Source organism: Nestor notabilis, unplaced genomic scaffold (assembly GCF_000696875.1).
Source record: "Nestor notabilis isolate BGI_N333 unplaced genomic scaffold, ASM69687v1 scaffold9630, whole genome shotgun sequence".
NCBI lineage: Eukaryota > Metazoa > Chordata > Aves > Psittaciformes > Psittacidae > Nestor > Nestor notabilis.
Genome location: NW_009912480.1, coordinates 225,330 through 248,304, shown reverse-complemented (window position 1 = coordinate 248,304; position 22,975 = coordinate 225,330). Strand labels below are relative to the sequence as shown.

Here is a 22,975-nt window from a genome sequence, read left to right as displayed (position 1 = left end):
AAATTATTTATCTAATGCAATCTCCTACACTTTTAGGAGTCTTTAAGTTGGCATTAAATCGATGTTTAAATCTTCACAGGCAGAAAGGCCTCGTAACTCAAACTGATAAATATCTTCTAACAGGAGGAATAATGATCCATCTTAATATCTGAAAGTAGGAAAGATATTATTCTTTCTGTTTGCTATGAATCCCTGTAGAAGCACTGAGCCATAAACTGGAAGAATTAAGATTAGGAGGCAGAAAGAAATATTAGAAAGAAGAAGACTAGTAGTAGTTTGTCTGGGGAATGGAGAGCAAATTCTGTTGCTTTGAAAGATGAGTAAAAATTCACACCAGGACTGATTGGAATTGGGTGGCTTGACATTCCCATGCTGGCTCTCCTCAGATGGTCCACACAAAGCCTCCTGGAGGCAAAGAGAAGGGCCACAATTACTCTGTCTGCCAAGGCCTATCGAGTGTCTGCTCCGTATAACTGCACCTACCTTTGACTGATGTGTGCTCAGGGTATGGAAGGCACATGGTGGATCAGTGGAATAGAAACATGTGGCCTTGGAAGAGCTGGAAACAAAACCTTAGGATGACGTTTGGATTTGTCCCTTGGAACTAGTAGGTAAGACTGATGGCAAATGGCCATCAAAACAGACCATGAACTGTGAAGCATTGGTGCACTTGTGCTCTGCCTTGCGTGTTCTCTTGCATATATTCTCTTGCCTAGAGTTTGTCTAAATACAGGTTAATAATTTTGTATTGCATTGTCCAGAAAACAGTATAGATAACTTGTTGGGGGTTTTCTCTCATCTGCCAAGTGTTACATGGCAAGAACCTGGATTATTTATCTAGAAGACAGATAGTAGGATCCGTAAGCACAATTGAAGCTGCCTTCTTGCTGCAAATGTACCAGTTGAAGCCCTAGAAAGAAATAATAAGCACAGCCAATAGACAAAGAAAACCAAACCCCCAAACCTAAATCCTCATTTAGACAGTAACTAAACCTAGTGAAGACTGACTGGGAAGAGCGAATTCCTTTCTTAAAGGTGACAGTGTTGAACACTAATGCCAGAATTTTCTTTACATATGAGGAGGCTTTTGATTTTTTCAGGTGGAGATGGGAAAAACTTACCTGTGTAGAAATAGGATCTCCAAATGAGTTTTCATTTTCAAACATTACAAAATTATTTCAACCTGTATCTGAAACCATCCAGCTACAATAGCACAAAGCTGCCCTGAATAACCTTTGATGCTTCCTGCGTTTGTCCAGTATTCACACAGAATGTGAAAACCTTGCATCACCCCTGAATAAAACATTTCAAAGATGATGAAACATATTTCATCGTTTGCATAAATCTTGAGTAGGAATAATTGTGATAATTTTACTAATCTTAGTTGAGAACTGAAAATTATAGTTAGTTGGCCTAAATTGGTGTAACTTCATTTGAATAAAGCAGTGAACCTAACTGACCCTGCAGCTTTTTTCTTAAATGCCATGATCTTCCTTTGGAACAGTATTTGCCTATGCTGAGGCAAAATGTAGAAAATCCTCCATTTCTTCAGATTAATTGGATTAAGCTAGACTGGAAATTGCGTAATGCTGCACAGTAGGCATTTAGCATCCCTAAAACTTCAAGCTTCAAAGAGCAGCTTCCCCAGCAGTTCAGGCTCCCTACCTGGGCTTGTTTATTGCTTTGAACATGCAGACATACTTTTATGATTCATAATCATCCATAAAGAAATTCAACTGTTACTTAAAATGCTCTGTTGGGAAGGCTCAGTAGTTATTAATTAATAATACATCAGTAAAGCAACCAAAAGGCAGGTAAAGATGCAGTTAGAAGTATTGGCTGGGTCTCTGCTGTCTTCAAAATTGTATTTATGTCTCGTTTCCCCAGGGTTACCTCGTCAGTGTGCACTGACTCTTCATACTTCGGTTAGAAAGTACTGACTGATGCACGAATATGTCCATAATTAAAAGTAAATCAAAATGCATGTTAGCATGCTGGCGTGGGTTAGAAGGTATAAACTGACTCTTAACATGATGTCAGTGCTAGAAATCTGTCAGGGAATTGTGAGAACGCAAAACCACTCAGTAATATCTTTGAAATGCAGAAAATGTAAGGCTACAGTGTTGCCACTTTATGACAGTGAGGTGAGAATTAACAGTGTGCAAGTCAGTGCAAACCTGGTGTAAGTGGGGTTAAGAGTTAAACCAACTGAATGCTGATGCTTCTGAAGAGAAAGGATTGCAGATTTCAGATTTCCTATTCCCTCTGCTGGCTCAGAGTTGAGCTCTATTTAGCAAAATGTTGTTCACATTTTACTTCCATGCTGATTACCACATTTGCAATGTGTCCTATTTTTGTGTCGTAATTGGTAATCTGGAAAACTTACTTGGTGTGCAAGATTTAATATTAGTTCCTGCTGTCATGCTGACAATGAATTAACTTCTTGGACTCTATCATATGTTCTCAGCAGGCACATACATAATTAAAGTGAGCACACGTTGGGTTTCATATTAACACTCAAATCACCTTTGGCAGAAGGTGTTTGTGCTCTTTTGGGATTATACACTAGATCAATGTAGTTGTAGCATCAAGTATAATAGTTTTTTTAAAATACTTCTTCATTTAACAGAATATTAAGTATTTCCATACTAGTTAATCTTTTGATTTAGAGAGGGATTTTGTTCTAATTAAAGATTTGCCAGCAAGCAGGCATTCTATTTCAGATGTTGTCTTCAACTCTTTGAAAGTTGTCCTGTTGAACATTAAGCATTCGGTGTCATAAGCCATCGAATTAGTTTATGTAAGTAGTCATTGCAGAAATCAAAAGTGGTTTTACATTAAGGAAAAGTTGGTACTTACTGTGACAGTAAGGTCAGGGTGGTAAGCAAACTGCTTTTTTTTTTTTTTTTAACTTTACCTGTTCTAAAATAATACTCTGAAGTATTCTAAAAGATTTCTTTCTGAGGAAGTGTCTTGAAGTACTGCCTTAGGGGTATGTTTTCTCTGGGTTTCTTTTTTTATTGTTGAACTTTGGTGGTAATGTAAAAAACTTACAGTTGATGATAAGCAGTTAAATTGCATGTAAATGTAAAAGGGGAAGGGATTGTTTAATATGATTAAAACAGAATATTTAAATAGTAACCTGGCTTTGACAGGAAATACAATGCTTTCTTTTCAACCTTAGAACTTAAGTGCAGTGATTTCAGTAAACAGTTACTGCACCAGTCCCTGGGCAGGAAGCACAATCTGCACACTGCACGTAGGTTTATAGGTAAGGGGAGTTGGGCAGTAAATGCATGTTGGTTTCTGGACGATGCTCCTAGTCATGTGGTTCAGTTGTAGGTAGTCCTGTGAGGAGCAGGGATTGTGCTTGTGATCCTCACAAGTCCCTTCCAACTCAAGATATTCTCTGATTCTGTAATGTGAAAAAAGACTTCTTTCTGACTCTAGAAATACATACTTGAACTGGTAAGATACGAAGACAATTCAACTACATGTTTCAAAGCAAGGTTACAGCAAAACCAGCTGAGTTGTAAAAGGAGGCATGGCCAGAATCCACTAAAGAATCACGGCTTTGCCTAGGGAAAAAACCAAGTTACATACCATTGAGGAGACTTCTGAGCATCCTGAACAGGCTACTTTGGTCTGTATTTTTGACAGTGCTAACCAGATCTGTAGTCTTCCCACACTTCAAGTGAGTATGGCAGGACCCAGGTGGTCAGATTGTTAGGGAGCAGTTTTCCAGAGGGAGGTATCACTGAGAAACAAGGAGAAGGATCCTCAAAAGTTACTCAGTTTTAGTGGTGGTTAGAACTCAGGTGATGGGTTCTGCCCTGTCAGTCTTACAGAAGAATGGGAGAGAATGAGTGGTGTGTGTATGGATAAACAGTTAGCCTTCTAGCAATACCATCTTGGGAACTAATGTCAGGAGATTTTTCATCATTCTTTTAATGTCAAAGATGTGGGAAAGGAAATTATATTTGAAGGAAATTGCAGCTCATCTGTATTTGATTCATTTAGCTAGAATAGAGGATTGTTAAAGAAGCTCAAAGTTAATCTGCATTTATGTAGATCAGGAATTGTTCAGAGCTGGAACATGAGCAAACTGAGCAGAATTTGGCTCAGCCATGCTTGTTCTCTTTGGATACTAATTTTACACTGTCCATTCTCCATTGATTTCACATGGGTGACTCCTGCTGCATAGCAGGAGGTGGGCTGAAATTAAACCAGCAGATGGACTGAAAAGAATTATGTTGCTACTAGTCATAACTAACTCCTTGCCTTAAAAAGTAGTATCTATCCTTAGCTATAATTAAAAATAATCTTTGAGGGGTTTTAGCTCTTACACTATCGCAAGGATGAGTTCCTGATAGTCCACAGCTGCACAGACGTGTTTGCAGCAGCTGCTGCAATAGTAATTGGAGACCTTGCTGTAACTGGAGACTTCAGTGATTCCTGATCCTCTGGTGCTGTGATCTTGTACCTCTCTGTACTTGAGGTGCTACCATTAGGATCCTTCCTGATCCTACCCGTGTAGATAGTGAAGTATACAACAATTTTTGGAACAAACTTGTGGGGCTTTTCCCCTGTCTCTCTTTCGCCCTCCACCTCTTCATCCTTCTCTTCCTGAGGATGCTCAAAGTGTTAATTAGAGAAGGACTGGCTTAACCTACCCTGTGGGCTAATGTAGTTGCTGTCACTCAGGTGCTCAGTGTCTGAGAGCTGTGGAATACTTGCTTTTCAGTCCCGGAGTCTGCAGTTCATGGCAAGCTTTAACCAACTGACAGCCAGGGAGTCTTTCGGTTGTTACTGCTGTGCTCTGCCAATATTTCTTATTTTCCCTGGTCTCTTTTTTTTAAATAAACATGTCATTTTACAATCTGTGAGATGTTTCTTGTGTTTCACACTTTTTCATCTTCTAAGTCAGTCTTGCTTAGCAGTTTTGCTGCCAGTTGGTGATTTTTATGTTCTACTGTACCATAGAAGCCGACTTGTGAATGAATTTGGTTAGTTTGGGTTCCATCTTCATAGAAGAGGAGGAACTGAATTACATCTGAATGCAAGCTTTTATTTTTTTCCTTTTTTTTTTTTTTCCTTTTTTATAAGCCTCCCCTTGTGATAGGGGTGGTTAAATAGCTTGTGTATGAGTGAGCAGGTGGCAGGAAAAAAACCCAATTATATTGGAAGCCAATGCTACTGAATTACATCTAGAGCTTCAAAGCATTTTCTAGCACTCGCTTTATGTAATTAAAATGCAAAACTACTTGGACATGTTCCCTGTCTCATAGTACACTGCACCACTAAGGTATTCCTAGAGATCCACGCTAATACATCATGCTCACATCTGCCAAACTCCCCAAGTTCAATGGGTGGGATAGGCTGTGCATGAGCAGAGCCTCCCTGAAGCCAAGGTCCTGCTAAAACCTTGCCAGCACATGGGCAGCAGGATCAGCCTCAGCTGCAGTAAATGGCAAGTGCCTGGCACCAATTTTAGTGCCTCTGACTGCTAACAGGGAGACTTGCAGGATGGGAGGACAGACAGAGGAGCAGAGCTAAAATAATGTTAGAAATGATATCCTATATTATTTTTGTCTGTAGAAGGTCAGCAGTAATTTTTTTTAACTTAAACATTGCACATATATTCATCTTTTGCAGTATGGAGCAGACTCTTTTAAATATGACTGTTCAGGCAGCTCCTTGACATCCAAGGGCATCACAGCCTTGTTAAAATGTGAGAGAAATTCATAACTCTGGTTTAGAAATTATGGTATTATTGCAAGACTGTATTTCACATTCAGATTCTCCCCAGATGCTTTTAACAGCAGCCAGTAACTTATTTAGTCAGTAAAATGACATTTTCTGCACATTGGATTTTTTTAACAGCAAATCTGAAATGTCTAGTCAAATACAGAAAAATCAATTTATTTTGCTTTTGCTGAACATTTTCTGTTGCCAGCAATTTGATTTTCCTTTGTTTTCCTCTAGTGGTATGTTAATGGGATCTTTTTATATTGTGATGGAGTAATAGAGTGAAAGTCCTTTATTTTAGCAACAACACTATGCTGTTTCTTTCTATTCTTTGTCCGTAAATGCAAATTTGAATATAGATCCTTGTGAACACCCATCCAAATAATTTTCATGAGAACATTTGAAAAATTAAGCTCTGTTAATGAGTAGTAATTTGTTCTTTCCTTGCAAAAACATTGTATTGGGTATTGTTTTCCTTATTGGTTCAAAGGGATGAATGTCAAAAGGCCAGAATCCCTACCCAGCTGCTAAGGCTGTACTCCACTATTATTAGTGGTGTTTCTAAGTAACTGATATTGAGGTGTGAAAGGGGGAGTTAAAATTATGTCTTCAGTTTCTCATGCATATCTAATTATATATGTTTATGACTGATGTGTTTGGGTACGCACGTTCACTGCAGTGCAGCTCGCAGCACTGGAGCCGGCCTGTCTGAGGCAAGGTTTGGGTTTAGGTGCAGTGATGGAGCAGAGAGGGCTGGGAAGTGGAGAGGGCGTTTTGCAGCTGTCTTGTAAGTGGATGTTTCACTCACACAGCACTGATCACAATGAAGCATGGAATTCAAGATATGATTTTCAAAGCACCCTAATTGGATTAGGGGGATTGTATTAAAGATATGTTGGCTAAGAAATGTTTGGAGGATTAATGCCTGATTTTGGTTTGGGTTTTTTCTTCCTTCTTAAACCATCTTTACTAATCCCTCTTGATCAGAAGCAGCTTCTGGAAGGCATTCCAGCCAGGAATGGGAATCCAGCCTAGCTTTCCCATCTCCATGGAGAGAGAAATAGGTTGTCATAGGCAGTGCACAGATGAAAATTCTCCATTTTAATTAGATTGGAGTACTTCTTGTCACTAGTGCTTGTTTGTTCAAAAAATGTTCAGATTTACCTCCTGAAGATTTTTCCATGTCAATGAACAATTTTGCAGTATAAGGGTGGCCAGTGCAAGAATTAAAATCCATCTATTTCTCCTGTATTTTGACCCATCCATGTATGTTAAAATCTAGCTAAAGTAGTGTGGTGGTGTTTCTTATTCAAATGTTGTTATAACTTAGCATACTATACGAGTAATCTTTTGAAGTCTGCCAAAGGAACCAGTGTTAATTGCTTACAGTAGAATCTATTTGCTGTTGGAAATGTCACAATATAATTATGCTGCATTCCAATGTCTGGAAAGTAATATACTAAGAGAAGATTGGTCCTCTTTTTCTTCTGTGCTGGGTAAAACTATTCATGCTCTTCCTTTAAGTAGTATACATGGTAGCAAGCTTTCTTGGAGTACATCAGTGATCAGTGATAAAAATAATTCATGCGTTACTATTCAGATGGACAAATGAGAAGTGCTTTACACAGAAGTGTGGGGTAGACAAGGTAAGATTATATATGTCTTTAGAAATTTCAGTTACATAGAATTATCTCATTTAATGCATCTAACACAGAGAAAAGTAAAATGATCATACTGATTAATGCCAATATTGAGGGAAGGCACAGATCTTGGAAGAGCATTTAGTGCTCTAATTCCAGTCTAATGGATCCCACTTATGCTCATCAAAAGGACTTTGTCAGCTGAGGAGCCTTTTAAGCAGTGGGTGACAAGCTGGAGAACTGTAAGCAGGGAGGCTGGAAATGCCCTTGTCTTGCTGGGAGTACTAGCTCAGCTGAGCCTCCTGATCCACAGAGCTGGGGGTGAATCTGCTAACACTGGAGCTGATGTCTGTCCCTATATGAGGCTGCTTTTGCTGACCAGAGATAACAAGAAATCACAGGTGTTACTGGGGAAAGCTTGCAGAAATGGAGTGGCCATGCTCCTGCAGCTCTCTTTCTTGGGAGGAGATTTACTTTCAGTTGTTTGGGAAAACCATTGCTTACCAGTATCCTTTGACAGGGTATTTGTGAGGGTATTTGACAGTAGTTATGTGTCAGCACACTTGCTGAAAAACATACTCAGTGCAGAAACTGCATTTGTTTCTGCTGAAAGCTAGTTATTTAGATGTGGTGTTTTAGTTGAAGTATTTCAGTTCCAGTTATTTCTTAGCTAACCTACCAGTGCATGCAGTGTGTGTATATATGTATATATGGTACATACACATACATGAATCTTCTTTCTCACACATCTTTTATTGCCACAGTGTGATGTTCTTAAAAGCACTCAGCTGTGACCCAGCCCTGCAGCTTTTGAAATCTATAGAGCTTGACTCAAAGGGATGCAGAGGAAGCAAAGCCTGGCAGCTTTAGAGTGAATCTACCCAGACATGTGCTATTTATCTTTTCTCTCTCTTCTATCTCTATTGTGAAATTCCTGTTAATTCCACTTGCACTGCAACTAGTGTCAGCTGGAATGTAAGGCTGAACTTTCACATTTTACAACACATGGGCACAAGGCACATGTATGTAGGTTTATTTTTGCTTTTGCTAGTGTCAGTCTTTACTCTCAGTACCCAACTAGACCCTTTTATGCAAAATACCTGTGAAAGTATTGACTTTTTTGGTCTGTTTCCAACATTATGTTCATAATGATCTTGGGCACAGAATAAAGGCAGACTGTCCTTCCAATACTGTGTTCAAAAAATAGGAGACAGGTGTAATGGGAATCTCAAAGGAAGGATTAATTTCAAGTTAGCAGACAAGATCCTCATATGGTGTAAATTAACTTGGTCCTGGCCTTACCCCAGCTGATTATAATGATTAGCTGTTCATTTCTTAAGAATATCTGGGGAAAAGAAACTTTACATAGGACTTGAAAGATGACAGCACAGTAAAATGGAATAGGAAGACATTGATCAGGCAGGTAACAAACATGCTTTTTCATCTACCTATTCATTTCTTAGTACTCTCAGTAGTACATAAATATCTCCTGGGAGGTTATGTGAAGTAGAGACTTACTTTAATTAGGTAATTGCTTGTATTTTCACTCCTTACTGGTTATTTGTGCTCTCAGTATGACAGAAAGAGATGAAGTAAAGGTTACGAATGGACTAGTCTCCAGACACCCACCAGAATACAGAAACGGGCACTGGAATCAGCAAAGGCTGTTTCAAATGCTGATTTGAGGCATGAGCCTTGATACAGCACTATTGCTGTTCTGCTTGGGATTTGTAAGGTTGGTATTGTTACTTTCGTGTTTCAGTTTCCTTGTTGCTCTGCAGTAACTGGTTGGCTTTCAAGTTTGCTCCTTGAAGGATTAGACTTGCTGATGATTTGAGGCAGAAAAGAAAGTCTGAACTGAAATATGGACATTTTCTGTGTTTTCTTCTTGTCCTGCATAAGAAATCTGAAGGCTTCTTCAGCAGGGAAGGCAGTAAACTGCTTCAGCATAGAGAAAAGCCGACTCCAAAGCCAAAGTTGGTTTTGGCATGAACGGTGGCGATAAGCCTGTCATTGGTGTCCAAATTGGGATGTAATCCATCTGCAGCAAGAGGGTGCAGATGGATTACACATCCTCTGGTGTGTAAGTCAGGCCACCTAAATCAGTAGTCGTTTGTCTAATTTAGGTGATGCTAGAGCAAACTACAGGACCTTGGAGCACCTCTGGGCTGGCATCAGCCATGTCCTCAGACAACAACTGTACTGTACTAGGAGGAAAGTGATGTACCTATGGTCCACCACTATTGCCTGAAAGAGACTATCAGCAGAAAGGAGCCTTGCAAAGGAGCATTGTTGCCACTGGCCAATTCTGCCTCTCTTGCCATTACTTGAACAGCCTCTGGAGTGTTCTTCTGTCTCCACAGACTGTTTGGAGAGGCTGATGTGTTAAATCAGTCACTTAAATTACATTGCTGTGCTTGGGCAATGTGAATCTCCCCACTATGGCTGACCAGAGGGGCAGGGGACTGAAGGAAGCTCGATCACCTCCAGCCCTGGTGGAGGTTCTCCAGGAACGATGTGCTGGTGGCCGGTGGCCCATAGTGTGCAGCAGCTAACCAAGCTGCCCAGAAGAATTGGATACCTCCTAGTGCTGCAGTGCTGTTTTTGTAGAAGCCAGGATGTTGTTGGTGTGGCTGTAGCTGTGTCTGGAAAATGAAAACAGTGGATGAGGTTTTATAAATGCTTCAGTTTGGGTTTGTGTCATCAGTTTTCTTGGGAGTGGTGGGATGACTTATCTTGTCTGACAAATTCCTGCTCTCATCAGTTTTGGAGTGTTGAAAGGAGCATCCTTAGCAACAGTCAGTGGTGGGTAAGATATTGAAACACATCTCATCTCAACCCTTTCACTGCCTTTTTTAATCTCTGTAACCTCTCCCCTGGTAATGAGCACAAGGTTTCCCTTTCACTCTTCTCGATGAGAGTCAGCTCATGGGCCACAAGACCTGAATGAAGTGCCTGGCCCTGCAGTGAGCTCCTGGGGAGAGGAGGGTAGCTCCACATATAAGAAAACCTTCACACCTTACGTGTTAACCATGAAAGACTGGAGTGCTTATTTTTCTTTTGTCTTGAGTGATTGACACAGAACTGGCACACTCAGAAATCCCTCCTGGTTTCAGTGGTTAGCTGGTTGGGTTTGACTGTGAGCTGGGGGTCCCACTCTGAATGGGCTGCTGATTAGTCCTTGAGCCAGGCTGGAAAAATCTCTCTCTTATTAGAGCATTTTCTTATGGCTGTAGTAGTACAGGTACTTGTAAATAGCGGGCTTTCTCCTTTTTCTAGTTTCCAAGAGTGTTGCCTGCAAATGTTCAGTCAAACTAAAGTACAAGGTGCACAAGGAGCAAATAGACTTTGCAAGGAATACCTGTGTCTGTTGCTGGATCAGCTTTATATTACCTCTCTAAAGTCCAGTAATGTCACTGAATATCGTAAAAATAACCTATTGCTCATTTAGAAGGCATTTTGTATTCACCCTGGTAACACTGATCCTGATGTGCTAATTGGCTGTTAATTGATATGATAAATATTATTATTAAGAAATTCATTCTAATTCAACATTAATTTACTGTTGCTTTTGAGTGTTATTTATTTATTCATGAGAGTCAGTGGGAAAAGGGAGAAAATGCTTGGCTAACGCACTCCAGCAAAACTACAAATAATTGAGATTTGTCTCCCAGGAATGCTACCATTTTCATAATTAGAACATCAGAAAAGCAAGCTTGTTACTGAGATCATTGGCCTGCCTAGATAAGTATCGCAGTAAATTAAGTTTAGTGTGTGTTGCAAGTGCAGTATAGGGGGATCTGATAATTAGTTGGTCATTTGCAAATCATAAAAATGGTTTCAGTGACTACTGGAGACTGACTGCAAGACAGAGCGGAGATTTTGGTTGGATTATGGCAGGCAGCTTCAAACTAAATGGTCCTTGGTTTTGTTTGTAATGTAGTGGATCTAAATGCTCTGCCACAGCATACGCACGTGTATGCATACACATAACCCGAAGTTGTGTACTGAGACTGGTTTTGAACAGTCCTGTGTAATCCCAACAACTTCCACGGATTTTGTGATACAAAAGATTTTTGTCTTTGTTCTCAAAGTTCTTATTTCTTCATTTCAAATCATGTGAAAAAACCCACAAAGTGTTCTGGTGCATGGTATTTTTCTGGATTTGCTTAATGGATGATACCTGCCCCAGCGTTCTCTGAGTGAGTCTTGGAAGTGGTGCATGCAGCGCAAATGTTAAATACCTATAACAGAACGATGACAAGCTGGGATAGAAATGTTTTCTTTCAAATTCCAAAACAGAATTTTTAATTTTTCTTTTTTTTTTTCTTGGGAAAAGATAGAAACAAGTAATCTTCTGATGGTGCAGAGGTGAATATGGAACAGTTCTAAATTTGCCCTTTATCGTCATACCTTCCTTCTTTCATGCACTTCATTTTTCTATTCTTAGACAAGGGAGAAGTCTCACCACCACAGGGACTGCAGCAGAACTCACCTAGATCTGTAGTGACATAGAGTTTCCCTTTTTATTTAAGTTCTGCAGTGGTGTGGAGCTGCTTATCAGTTCATAAACTCACTGTAGAGAAACTTCCAGTGATTTCCTGAAGAAAATTGTCCAGCTGTAAGGCAGTGGCTCTTCTCAGACTGCCCAAAGTTTGTTGTCACCCTCTGAAATGATTAAAGCAGACTCAAACTGCCCACATCAGCAGCTCCTTTGTTCCAAGCCAGGGCTTCTGCTCAGCCTGGAAAGAACATTACTGAAGTCTGTCTCTCTAATGTTAAATGGACTCACCATTGAGTGCTTGTAAATTATGACTCGCTGCTTCCCGCCTACCTTGCATTGATTTTTTGCTTATGGGTTACTTGATCATAGGAACTTACAGAGGATCATAAATTGCTTCTGTAATTCATGGTAGAGTCTGAGAATGAAAAATACTAGAGCAGGGTTGTCAAGATAAAACATTACTGCAAATAAATTAAATATCCACTTTTCAATAGCAGTGTGATTTCTGAAATTTTGTCCAAAGTGCTCAACACAAACTCGCAGATACAAAGTGTGGGTAATGGCAGGTTTAAGGAAATCCATGAACAGAACTAGCAACTTTCGTTCTGTAAACCATAAGCATCCCTCTCAAATCCCTGTGCCCTGGGGACAGTTGCACAGATGATCTTCTCAGCTGATTTCACCTGTCCTTTGCTGAGCAAGTTAAAACCCACTGAAAGAAGCCACACATATAACTGGCCATGCCAGTTATATTCACCAGGAGCTTGGCTTGTTTTGCTAGATGTGAAACCCACCCTCTCTTTGACCCAGGCAGTGGATGTGCCCGATTCAGCTGGCACACAAAGGTGCTGATTTCCTGAGATGCTGAACACCTTCAGCTCATGCCGTTTCTTAGGGGCACAGGAAAGCAGGCAATGGTCTGGGAGTGAGCAGGACATATCAGATACGCAGACCTCTGTGTGGCTGGTTGATTGTCAGTATACTCATTCACCAAAAGTGAACATGCTGCTCAGCTTTTTGGTGAATAACCTTTTTTGTTAGAGGGGTCTTCTATGCTGGGCATCTATCAGTGGGCATTTTACATATAATTAGTAATAATTAAAAAAAATACAATAAGATCAGTACTCACCTTGAAATCTTTTCTTTCACTAAAGATGTCCACAACAGCCACCAGCCACCATGGAAACGAATTATTTCCTAGACTGGAGGTGAAAATTTGCATTCCAAAGTTGGGATTAATGTTTCTAAAGATAGTATTGTAGGTTCTGGAGTAGGCAAAATTGCTTTTTCATCTAAGTATGATTAACACATGTGCAGAGTGTCTTCACTGGAGGGTACTGCAGCAAGACAGAACATCTCCTCTTGAGCCTGATGGCAAATGAGGCTCTTGCCATAATGGATCCAGCAAGAGTTCTGGATATGTCCAGTTAAATGTTTCTGTTATGAAGCCCTCAGACAAAGACTTACCATCAGGTCCTGATGGCTCACTGGTAAATTGCTCAGTGTTTTTTTGTTGTTTTTATGTAACTCCAACTACTTCCATTACTAGGTCATTTACAAAAAATGAGGTTTCTAAATGAAGGAATGTGTTGCTGTTTTAGTCTTGTCACCATTTGAACAAGGCGGAACTCTTTTTGCTCTAACCAAAGTGGAAGTCATTCTCAGAGGAAAGCCAAGCCTGGAAATTTTCAACCTGCTGTGGTGTTACGAGTTGTGAGCAATTGAAAAGGAGGAGCTTATAGTGGAAATGTGAGTTCAGCAACTACCACTCAGCTGCCTGTTGCAGAAGTGGTGCTGCGTAAGGGAATGGCGCTGCTACTGTGAGTTTAAGTAGGGACTCTGGATCTCTTCCTCTTTGGAGTGATTATGGCTGGTACTCCTGTTATAATGACAGGGCTTCTGATTGCATTTATGGCTGTAATAGCAGTAAATAGTATGCTGAACAACACAGCAATAACCCTTCTGATGTCCTCTATTCATTGATTCATGCTATCAAGGCAGAGTACACACACGCAGCTGTGTTGAGATGAAGTCAGCAGTATCCAGGTATCTCTGTGTAGAGCTATTCTGTTGAACGGCCAGGACAAACCCAACCTGAAAATAGAAGTTGATGGATGGAATAACAAAAAATATTATGGCTCGCAGAAATAATTAGAAATTGCTTCATGCTGCTAGAGAAGTCTGATGATCTCATTAATTAGCAATAGAAATACAAGATTAGCAGGTTGGCTCTGAGTTATATTGCTGGATGATTGAGCATAATGTGGCACTGCAGCAAATACAAAAATGATTGCACTGTGTTTATTATCCTGGCATTTAGTAATACTGCAATAGTTGAAGATTAAACTCTTAATTATATTGAGTTCTCTGGGCTCTAGAAAGTACAAATTGAAACTGCACTGGATTCTGTACTGCAGAGATTCTACTGTTACCTGCAAAAGTAGGTCCAGGTTTTCCTGCTAGCACACATTGGTGTCAGTCCTGTCCCACTTTGAGCAGGAATTCTGAAGGGCAACTTTTGCTTTTCTCAGTAAGTTTGTGAAAGGTATTTGGTCACCGAGCAAAATGCCACATTTTGTTTTCAGTGTAGAATAGCAAAATAAAAACACTTTCATACAAGGGCTAGAAAATGTTTGTTATGGGCTGGGTGAGCACTGCCATTTCTGCAGAGGGTCCATGTAGCAGGTTCTCTGAAGAAAGGCAGCATGAAAAGCCACTCTTCTATCCACTGTTTGCACTGCGTCATGAAACAGCAACTTTGAGGAAGTTTAAAACAAGTACTGCTGCTTCCAGGCAAGAGCTACTGTTTCACCTGTGCCACATGGCTGTAAAGAAGACACTCCATTCACTCTCCCCACTCACTCATATGTGCAAAGCTATTTCTGAGGCTAGAGATGTGCTCCCAAGATATACCTATAATGTAATATTCTTCATGGGTTCTGTTTTACCTTGTATTAACAATGGACTTTTCATTAAGTTTTATAAAACACTGATCTGCCAAAGTTATCCTAGGTAAAGGGAATTCCCTAAACATATAGAAAAGTTGACTCAATAGGCAATGCTCACACTTGGGGAAGCTTTCTAGGTGAGATGGGGTGCAGGTCCAGTCCCACTGGGGCTGCCCCCAATGATCGCTGCAGGAGAAGATGGGAATTCTCCTATATTGACTCGGCTCATTTTTCTTGGAAGGCAGACAGTGGTGCATGGAGGGGTGCCAAGTGTTCATGAAGGCTGAGTGTGGGGAGCATCCACAGAGGAAAGGAGCTGCCCCTGACTCCTCTGTACCTGGTGGGTGAGAAGAAGAGTGAACAGAGGTGAAAATACTGTCAAGGGTTCTTTGGGACCAGGGAGAGAAGGGTGATCTTGGCAACTGCTTTTTGCTGGACTGAAGTGACTGAGGGTGAAGACCACTTGAATTAGCCCCCTGAGGAAACTTTAGTGCATGCGGCAAATGGCAGTGTAGTGCTACGTAAGTTAGCTATCAGATGCAAGTACTGCCTTAAAATCCTTTTAGATTTGTGTCATTGTTGAATGGTATGATGTTAAGTGACATCATCTGATGCATCTTCAGTGTCCTCTGTCCTAACACCCAGAAGGAGATGTGCTCCTACGTGAGAGGCAGGTCATTAATATGCAGGCATTAACACGATGTGCAAGACTTTGGTATGCACAAGTATTATAGAAATGCAGTGGCTGGAGCTGTTCCGATTTTGACGTGGTTCATACAGCTCTCAAGTCCTACTGTATTTTTTCAAAAGCAGATACTCAATTGAATGTTTCCTGCCAATTTAATCTTATTTGCAAAGCAGGCTGGTTCTTTATCAGTGAAGTAGTCTGCAAAAGAGAGGGTGCTAATCAGCCACAGCTAAAACCAGGAAGGTAACTGTATAGAGCAGAAGCAGCAGATAGTCTAACAGATGGAAAAAATACATTTTTACCTTTCTGAAATTCGAGGCAGCCAAGAATAGGATTAGAGTAAAAAAGCCGTGGTAATATGCAGGTGGAAAATGGGACTATAAAATAAGAAGGAAGGAGTGAGCATGTGGAAAAAGAGGCTCAAGTGGGAAAACAGCAGAGAGGAAAATAAGTCATTACAGGAATTTATTAGAGAAACCTGATGAAGTGAGGTTGCATTTCAGGTGCAAATTTGGGAGGATTTTGCTCTCAGTAATTGCTAGATAAATGATAGTGTGGGTATTGAAAGCAAGTTAGTTTAAAATAAAAGACCCACAATACGGCTATTTTAAATTCCCCTCACCTTCTACATATCATTGCAGAAAGCCACTAATTTCGGAAGAGAGTTATTGAAAAATATAATGAAAACCACTAAAAATGTTTGAGTCAATTGATGGGACATCATCAGCTTGAAATCAAAGAAAAATGGGTTGGTTTAGCAATTGCAATTACCCTTCATTCCCCTGTCAGTTCTCCTTGCAAGCATGTTTTCTTTCGCAGTTCCTTTCTGTCCCTGACACTGTGCAGGAACCCAAAGCAGACGCATCAGGAAGCTCATCAGCATGCCAGAGAAATGGCACAACTGAGCATGAGGAAATGGCCATAATAAACTGGAAATGATAGAAGAAATGAAATTTAAGCTTTTTTCTAATCTTCTAATGGTGTTCATTGGAGTCTTATTGAATTAGTGATGGGCCTTTTTTATTTCTCCTAAAGAAATACCATTTAAGTTGCTTGTGTCTCATTTAAAATTAAGAGTGACTCATGGGGCTTGAAATTTCCAAATGGGTATTCTGAATACGGTTGAGGGCAATGAAGTTACATCAATTTATGAGCAATACAACTGCAGAGAGTTAAAGGTCTTTTACATGGGGCAGTGAGCCTCTGGGACTCTGTAGGCTCAGTATCTATGTTCAGTATGACTCTGTGTTCAGTATCTGTGTATCTTCCTGGATAGGCACGTAGCTGCCTTTTAGCCCCTTATATAGTCCACCAAATAGCCTTATTCCAGAGAATGGAGATGTTTTGGAAGGCGCAGTGGGCTTTGTGGCTGTACTCATGCTGTCTTGATAACCGTGCCTAGGTACAGCCTCAAGTTCGTCCTGCAACCTAGCGCAAACCTATGTGTCCCTGCTATCTGCAGAAAGAGTCTTGAGATGGTGGGTATGTGGAGGTGGGAGGAGAATGGGAGCATCCCAAAAAGCACTACTGCAGAGACTGGGTATGACTTAGCCAGATAAAATCCTCAGTGTTTTTAGGAAAAAACAGGATCCATGACAAGTTGAAAAGAGGATTGTTTAGCTGGGAGTTCTTCAGGGTTTCACACTTCTTTCAAACCTGAGGGTTTCGTTAGCTGTTAGAAGATCCACCTCTTATACTCCCAAGTTTGCTGAGGGTTTTTTTTCCCTGAGTCCCCTTCAAGTTTGAGTCAGTTAGGAAATTCTAACCCCTAATATTATGAATATCTGCCCTGGACACCTGGAATCTGCTAAATGACATCAATTTATCTCTCACTTGGACATTTAATTGGCTCACCTGGTTTTTGTTGGGAAGGTAGGAAAAAAACAGCTTTTCTGATGGTGAGGAAAAAAATAAGGGGATGAGCAGTTCCTATAAAAGAATGTAAAACCCAATTCTGTTGTTTTTCTGGGAGGGCAAGGGAGACCCCTCTTTCAAAGCAAGCAGGCTCAAGTCCTGTCCCACCTGGCTGGGCAGTTTTCTGAGCTGTTTATTTATTGAGAACATAGGTGTGCATTGAGTTGGAAGTATCCTGTGTGGCCAAAGCATTACGTGTAGTTGAAGGCAGCTGCGTTAATGTTCTCACACATGATTTAGCTGCTGCTTCTACCTGGTTCAGCTGGTACACAGCCATTTCCAAACCTGTGCTTGTAATGGGAAATGAACGTTTCGGTGCTGCCCATGTTCACATGCATTTCCAATAATTAAATACGTATTTTCAGTATAATCGCTAGTTCAGACTTTCTGAGATTGTAAAATAGAGTTCCTCTCCAGCTTTTAGATAAACCAAGGGAGAAGAGACTAAGTAACTTCTGAGACAATGATACTGCCTTTAATTGAGAAAAAAAGGAGGAGTTTAAATATGCAAAAGGAGAATTGGGACAGGAGGGGGATTTTGAGCTTTGTGACACTCCTTCTTTGTTCTACTTGTATGCAAAATTTCAGGTTCTTCCTCAATAATTTTTGTTGAGAAAGGTCCTCACAAGGTCAGAACACTCGAGGTTGTTAACTGAAGAATGAATGTCAGATTTGGGGTAAAATTGTATTTTTCTTACTTTGCGTTCAGGCTTTTGAATTGGTGTTACACAAACCAAAACCAAAGCACTTGAAATTCTGGAGTAAAAATGTCGCTCCAGCTCTTCAGTTAGTCTGTACCTTCTGCCTTAACCTTGCACTGCAGCATTTGCTTCAGAAGATGGAGAACAGAAATTCCTTGGTTAAAATAAAGATGAACTTAAATTCTAAATAGGATTGCAAGAGCCCCTCTCCTACATGAAGAAGTTAAGATATGCAGGTTGCCATTTAAATGTTCCAGGATACATCTGCTGTTAACAAATACATGCTATCAGTTGAGATAATCCTCAGCTGTGGTTAAGTGGCAGTTTCATCAGCTTCCCAGCAGAGCTGTGCTAGTCACAGGAGTGAGCATCTCTTGATAAATGGGGTATTTCATTTCTGGGGGAGAAGGGGGGTGTTGGCCTTGGCATTGTTTGAATACTTGGAACAGTGCTTAGAAACTTTGAGGTGATTCCTTTGAAGATGCACATGTGTGTATCCCAGTAGAGCTTTGTCTGACTCATAAACATTTGGGTCCTTATCCATGTTCGTGCAGCCTCGTCCTGGTTGAGGCATCACCCAGGGGGTGATGACCCTGTACAGTGACAGAGGAGAGGGGTACAATCTTGATGGCATGCCGGCTGATACCCTTCAGGAGTTCTCCCTTCTCCATAGAAACTGCTTTTGAAGAAGGAGCTGAGGTGAAATGTGTACTGCTCTCTGCACCCCTGCCCTGTGGATACACTCAGAGATGTCCTGTGTTTTGTTTTTGAACAGGAAAAGCCAACAACAATGTACAGTGGGATGAGGACTCCGTAGAATACATGCCAGCCAACCCAGTCAGGATCGCATTTGTCTTGGTTGTTCATGGCAGAGCTTCTCGGCAGCTCCAACGCATGTTTAAGGCTATTTACCATAAAGACCATTTTTATTACATTCATGTTGACAAGGTAATATATCACTGGTTATAAATTGCCTGTCTTGCCATCTGTCAGTCTGCTCATCTTTGTCATCTTCATCTTCTCTTTACCTCTGCTGCATAAAGTGCATGTCACTTTTTGTCTCTCCATTTGTTACATGGTTGGAGCCTCTTTTCTCTTTTTCTTTTTTTCTTTTCTTGTTATCTTCTCTATGTAAGAGCCCTCATTTCTCCTTATATGTCTGTGAGTACCTATCCATGTCTGTTGTACATTCACTTAACAGTAATTGATAAGCTGATTCAGACTGACAGTGGCAGCCCACTGGATGGAGAGCTGACCTGAGGTGCCTTGTGCAAGTTACTTTAGTTCACACTGTGAAAGGGAGGTAGTAACAGTCACCTCCTTTATGAAAGCCCTTCAGAATCTCCTGGTAACAAATGATAAATAAGAGCTAGTTGCACTGATTTGTGAATACTCTAGTTGTAATAAAAAGAGTTTAACAGGGTCTCTGTACATTTTCAAATTGCATTTAGCAAAGGTAAGTGAGGGCAAAGCAATGGCAGCGTTCAGTGAGTCAAGAAGTAGAGTTGGTGGTTACTGAATACAGGGAGGGACAATTTTGGACAGAGTAACTTGAATCTATTACTTTTTTCTCCTGTAAAGCGATCCAATTACTTGCACCGGCAAGTGCTCCAGTTTGCCAACCAGTACCCAAATGTGAGAGTCACTTCCTGGAGAATGGCAACTATCTGGGGAGGAGCAAGTCTTCTGACCACCTACCTGCAGGCCATGAGAGATTTAATGGAGATGAATGACTGGCCATGGGATTTCTTCATTAACCTCAGTGCTGCTGACTACCCAATCAGGTACAACTAGTATTTTAAGAATGTACATGTTTTGTTCCTAAAGGAAATATGTACTGAAGGATTTAAGAAATGACACGTCTGTGCTGTGCTGCAAGAAGCAGAGGTCAGAGGGAGAGTTTCTTCTGTCATACGGCAGAAGACTCCTCTTGGTGATGCTGATGTCTGACAGCCACATCTTAGCCAAGGAGACAATTACCTTACTATACCCTGTGTGCCTGCCACTTACCTAGGAGGGGCTACAGCAGGCTAGCAGTGCTGGCTCTTCACTTATACTGAGTAAGTAAGGGCTGCTCTGTTTAGTTGTTTCCTGCAAGGGGTACCTGCAAGAGAGGATGAGTAAAGTAGCAGGAAGTACTGGAGCTCATCAAATGAACCTCAGGTGTGGAGAGATTCCTCCCTTCCGGGGCTGATCAACAGTTTGATTTGATGTGTCAGAAAGTGTTGGAAGTATGAATATGGATTCAGTGAGGGTAATGTTCTCCTTTTTTTAGTACTTTTTCTGCAGAGGATAATGATAGTCGAAGTGACAAATAAGTTGCTAGGAGTCAATTATATCTTCAGCACCAACCATTGCCTGAATATCTTTATTCAGATAGCATCAGGCAAAGAACTCCACACACCACCACATGACAAGGCTCATGATTTTAAGTGAAATCATATTCTTTCTGGATTTACATCACCCAGCTCCCACAGCTGCATTCTGTAAGATTTACTACATTGTGCAGAAGTAGATAGTCCATAAAACAACCAACCGACCAGCCCTCCCAAAAAACAAGTGACCTTAAACTGCTGGCTTTTAGGCTATCGGAATTATCAAGAAGAGGAAAAGAGAAGTTTCCCTGTATGTTGAAATGAATTGATGAAAGGGGAAGCAACTTTCTTGGGCAATTTTCTGATGAATGATGACATAACATGCTTTTAATACTCTCAGGAAAGAAATGTATGAGATGCTTTCACTGATTAGGTTTCCGCAAGGTCTCTTTCCAAGTATGGGTCCCTTCCTGAAGCTGCTACTCAGGCAGAAATCCCCACTGAAGTGAAAAATTGAAAAAACCATGAGCATATGCCTTAGGAAGGATTTTGTGGGGATTGACAAAAGACCTTTATTGCTGCTGCCCATTTCTAAGCATTGTCAGGGACATGCAACACATTTTGGGAAGAAAAATTAGGGAAGAGCACAAGAGTCACAGAGACTGCATTGATACTGGAACATGGCAATTTGAGTTAAGAAATCACAGTATTTGTTATTGCGTCCAATTTAAACACTTCTGGTGCCCAACAGGAAGAGACCTAACAGTTTTGACATATTATCCTTGCTTGTAAGGGAGAGGATATAGTTCTCTGTATCTCTTAAGTTTTGGGAAAAGCTAGCTTGTTATTCCTTATCATTCACTTTCCAGTGAGGTATCCTGCACCAGCGATGAAAAGTAGACTAAGGCAAAACCATAAAGGAAGAGGTGGGTGATAGCACTTTGATTCAAGTAAGACAAATTGTAGGACAATAATTGCTGAAGGTGCAGTATAATTATAGACCAATTCCAGCAGATGTATCCAGTTTCCTTCTGTGGTGTTGAGTCCTCCCTAAACATCGTGTAATGCTGAGGCCATGACCTATGGCAGTCTCAGTTGCTCTTATTTCCCTGTGTTCCCTTAGTTCCCTGTAGTTAAATCACAAGGCCAAATGGGAACATTCACTTAGAGACATGGCCATAAACAATCACAAGGTTTGTTGAGTAGACTGTAGTCAGTTCGGTGTTAATGGATTCTTTGTAATAATGCCGTGGTATCTTGCAGTTATTCAAACTCTAAACAAGTGCCATTCAGCTGCAAAAATTCCAAGCGTGTGTTTCTTCACTGGGGGAAATTCTTGAAGGTCACGCTCCTCCATTGCAGCCGCTCTCAGAACTGCATGGTGGGCTCTCAGCAGCAGGGCAGGCATCTGAAGTGCTCACTTCCCTTTCTGTCAAAGTATTCTGTTACCAGAACTGATGGACATGTGCTTCCTCTCCACACTACACATTTCAACAAAAAGTAAAAAACCTTTTTCAGTGCTGTGACTTTAATGACAGTGACTTACAGGTACTGTTAAATTTTTTTGAATGCAGAATATTGCAGCTATAAACCTGGAAAATGTTATCTCATCAAATATATATATATGAGTCCATTTCATTTTCATAGTGGAGATGCTATAAATTAACATTGTTTATAATCTTTAGGAAGGCATTACCTCTCTGCATACCCCATAGGAAGCTGATTATTTTTCTGGGAAATAGTAAATAGGGTGTCTGAAGGTTTTTTCCTTCTTTCAGACCTCATGCCATGATTTGTCAGATAATGGGCTAGGGGCAGATTACACTTCTCTCACTGGTTAGTCATATTGCAGTGGTTTTTGCTAGGTTTCCCTGCATAAGAACATACGAATTTTGTGGATTAATAGTTTTTATCCAGAGCTGTTTCACATTAAGCTTTTGCTTCCCATCTGCCATCCCATCTGTAATGCTGAAACCTTTACTACCTCTCTTCTGATAATAAAAGCTAATGCAGCCTTGTAAGTCAGAAAAACACATTCAGTATGTGGGGTTAATATTATATGATGAAGCCTGAATCTGTCTGGGGAGCAGTCTGGTATGTTCACAGACCACATTACAATTGCAAGGAGCCCTTCATCCTTCTCTGGTATGTCCAGAAGCAGATGTCAAGGGTCATCCTATATAGAGGCTGTGGGGGAAAAATATTAGAACCATTCATTTTGGGAGGGAAACAAATGTGCAAGTTTGGAAAATTCAGATACCCCTATTACTGTTCCCAGTGCCACAGTGTTTACTTTGTGGAGTCTTTAGGTCCAGCACCTAGCACAAAGGGGGTCCTATTCCATGTGCTTCTAGTTGTTACTGCAGTAGAAATTGCTAGCAAACAGAGTCTGGACATAAAGACACCTCCAACAAAAATATTGTGTTTCCCTTTAGTCATGAGGCAATATGCTGTTTATTGGCCTGAGTGAAATGATGTGGTGCATTATCCAAACTTGACTCCATGCAGTTCTGTTAA

The 22,975-nt window shown here is 40.7% G+C and overlaps 1 protein-coding gene across 1 annotated transcript in view; it reads left to right on the top strand.

The window, feature by feature from the left end:
• The window catches only part of XYLT1 (xylosyltransferase I), a gene marked incomplete at its 5' end in the record, with an annotated part of 93,223 nt that overhangs the window by 12,757 nt on the left and 57,491 nt on the right, over window positions 1–22,975 (top strand). Inside the window, 2 exons of the mRNA XM_010019712.1 lie at window positions 18,919–19,091; window positions 19,725–19,927. Coding sequence (XP_010018014.1) covers window positions 18,919–19,091; window positions 19,725–19,927 — 376 coding nt within the window. The remainder of the gene's footprint in view (window positions 1–18,918; window positions 19,092–19,724; window positions 19,928–22,975) is intronic.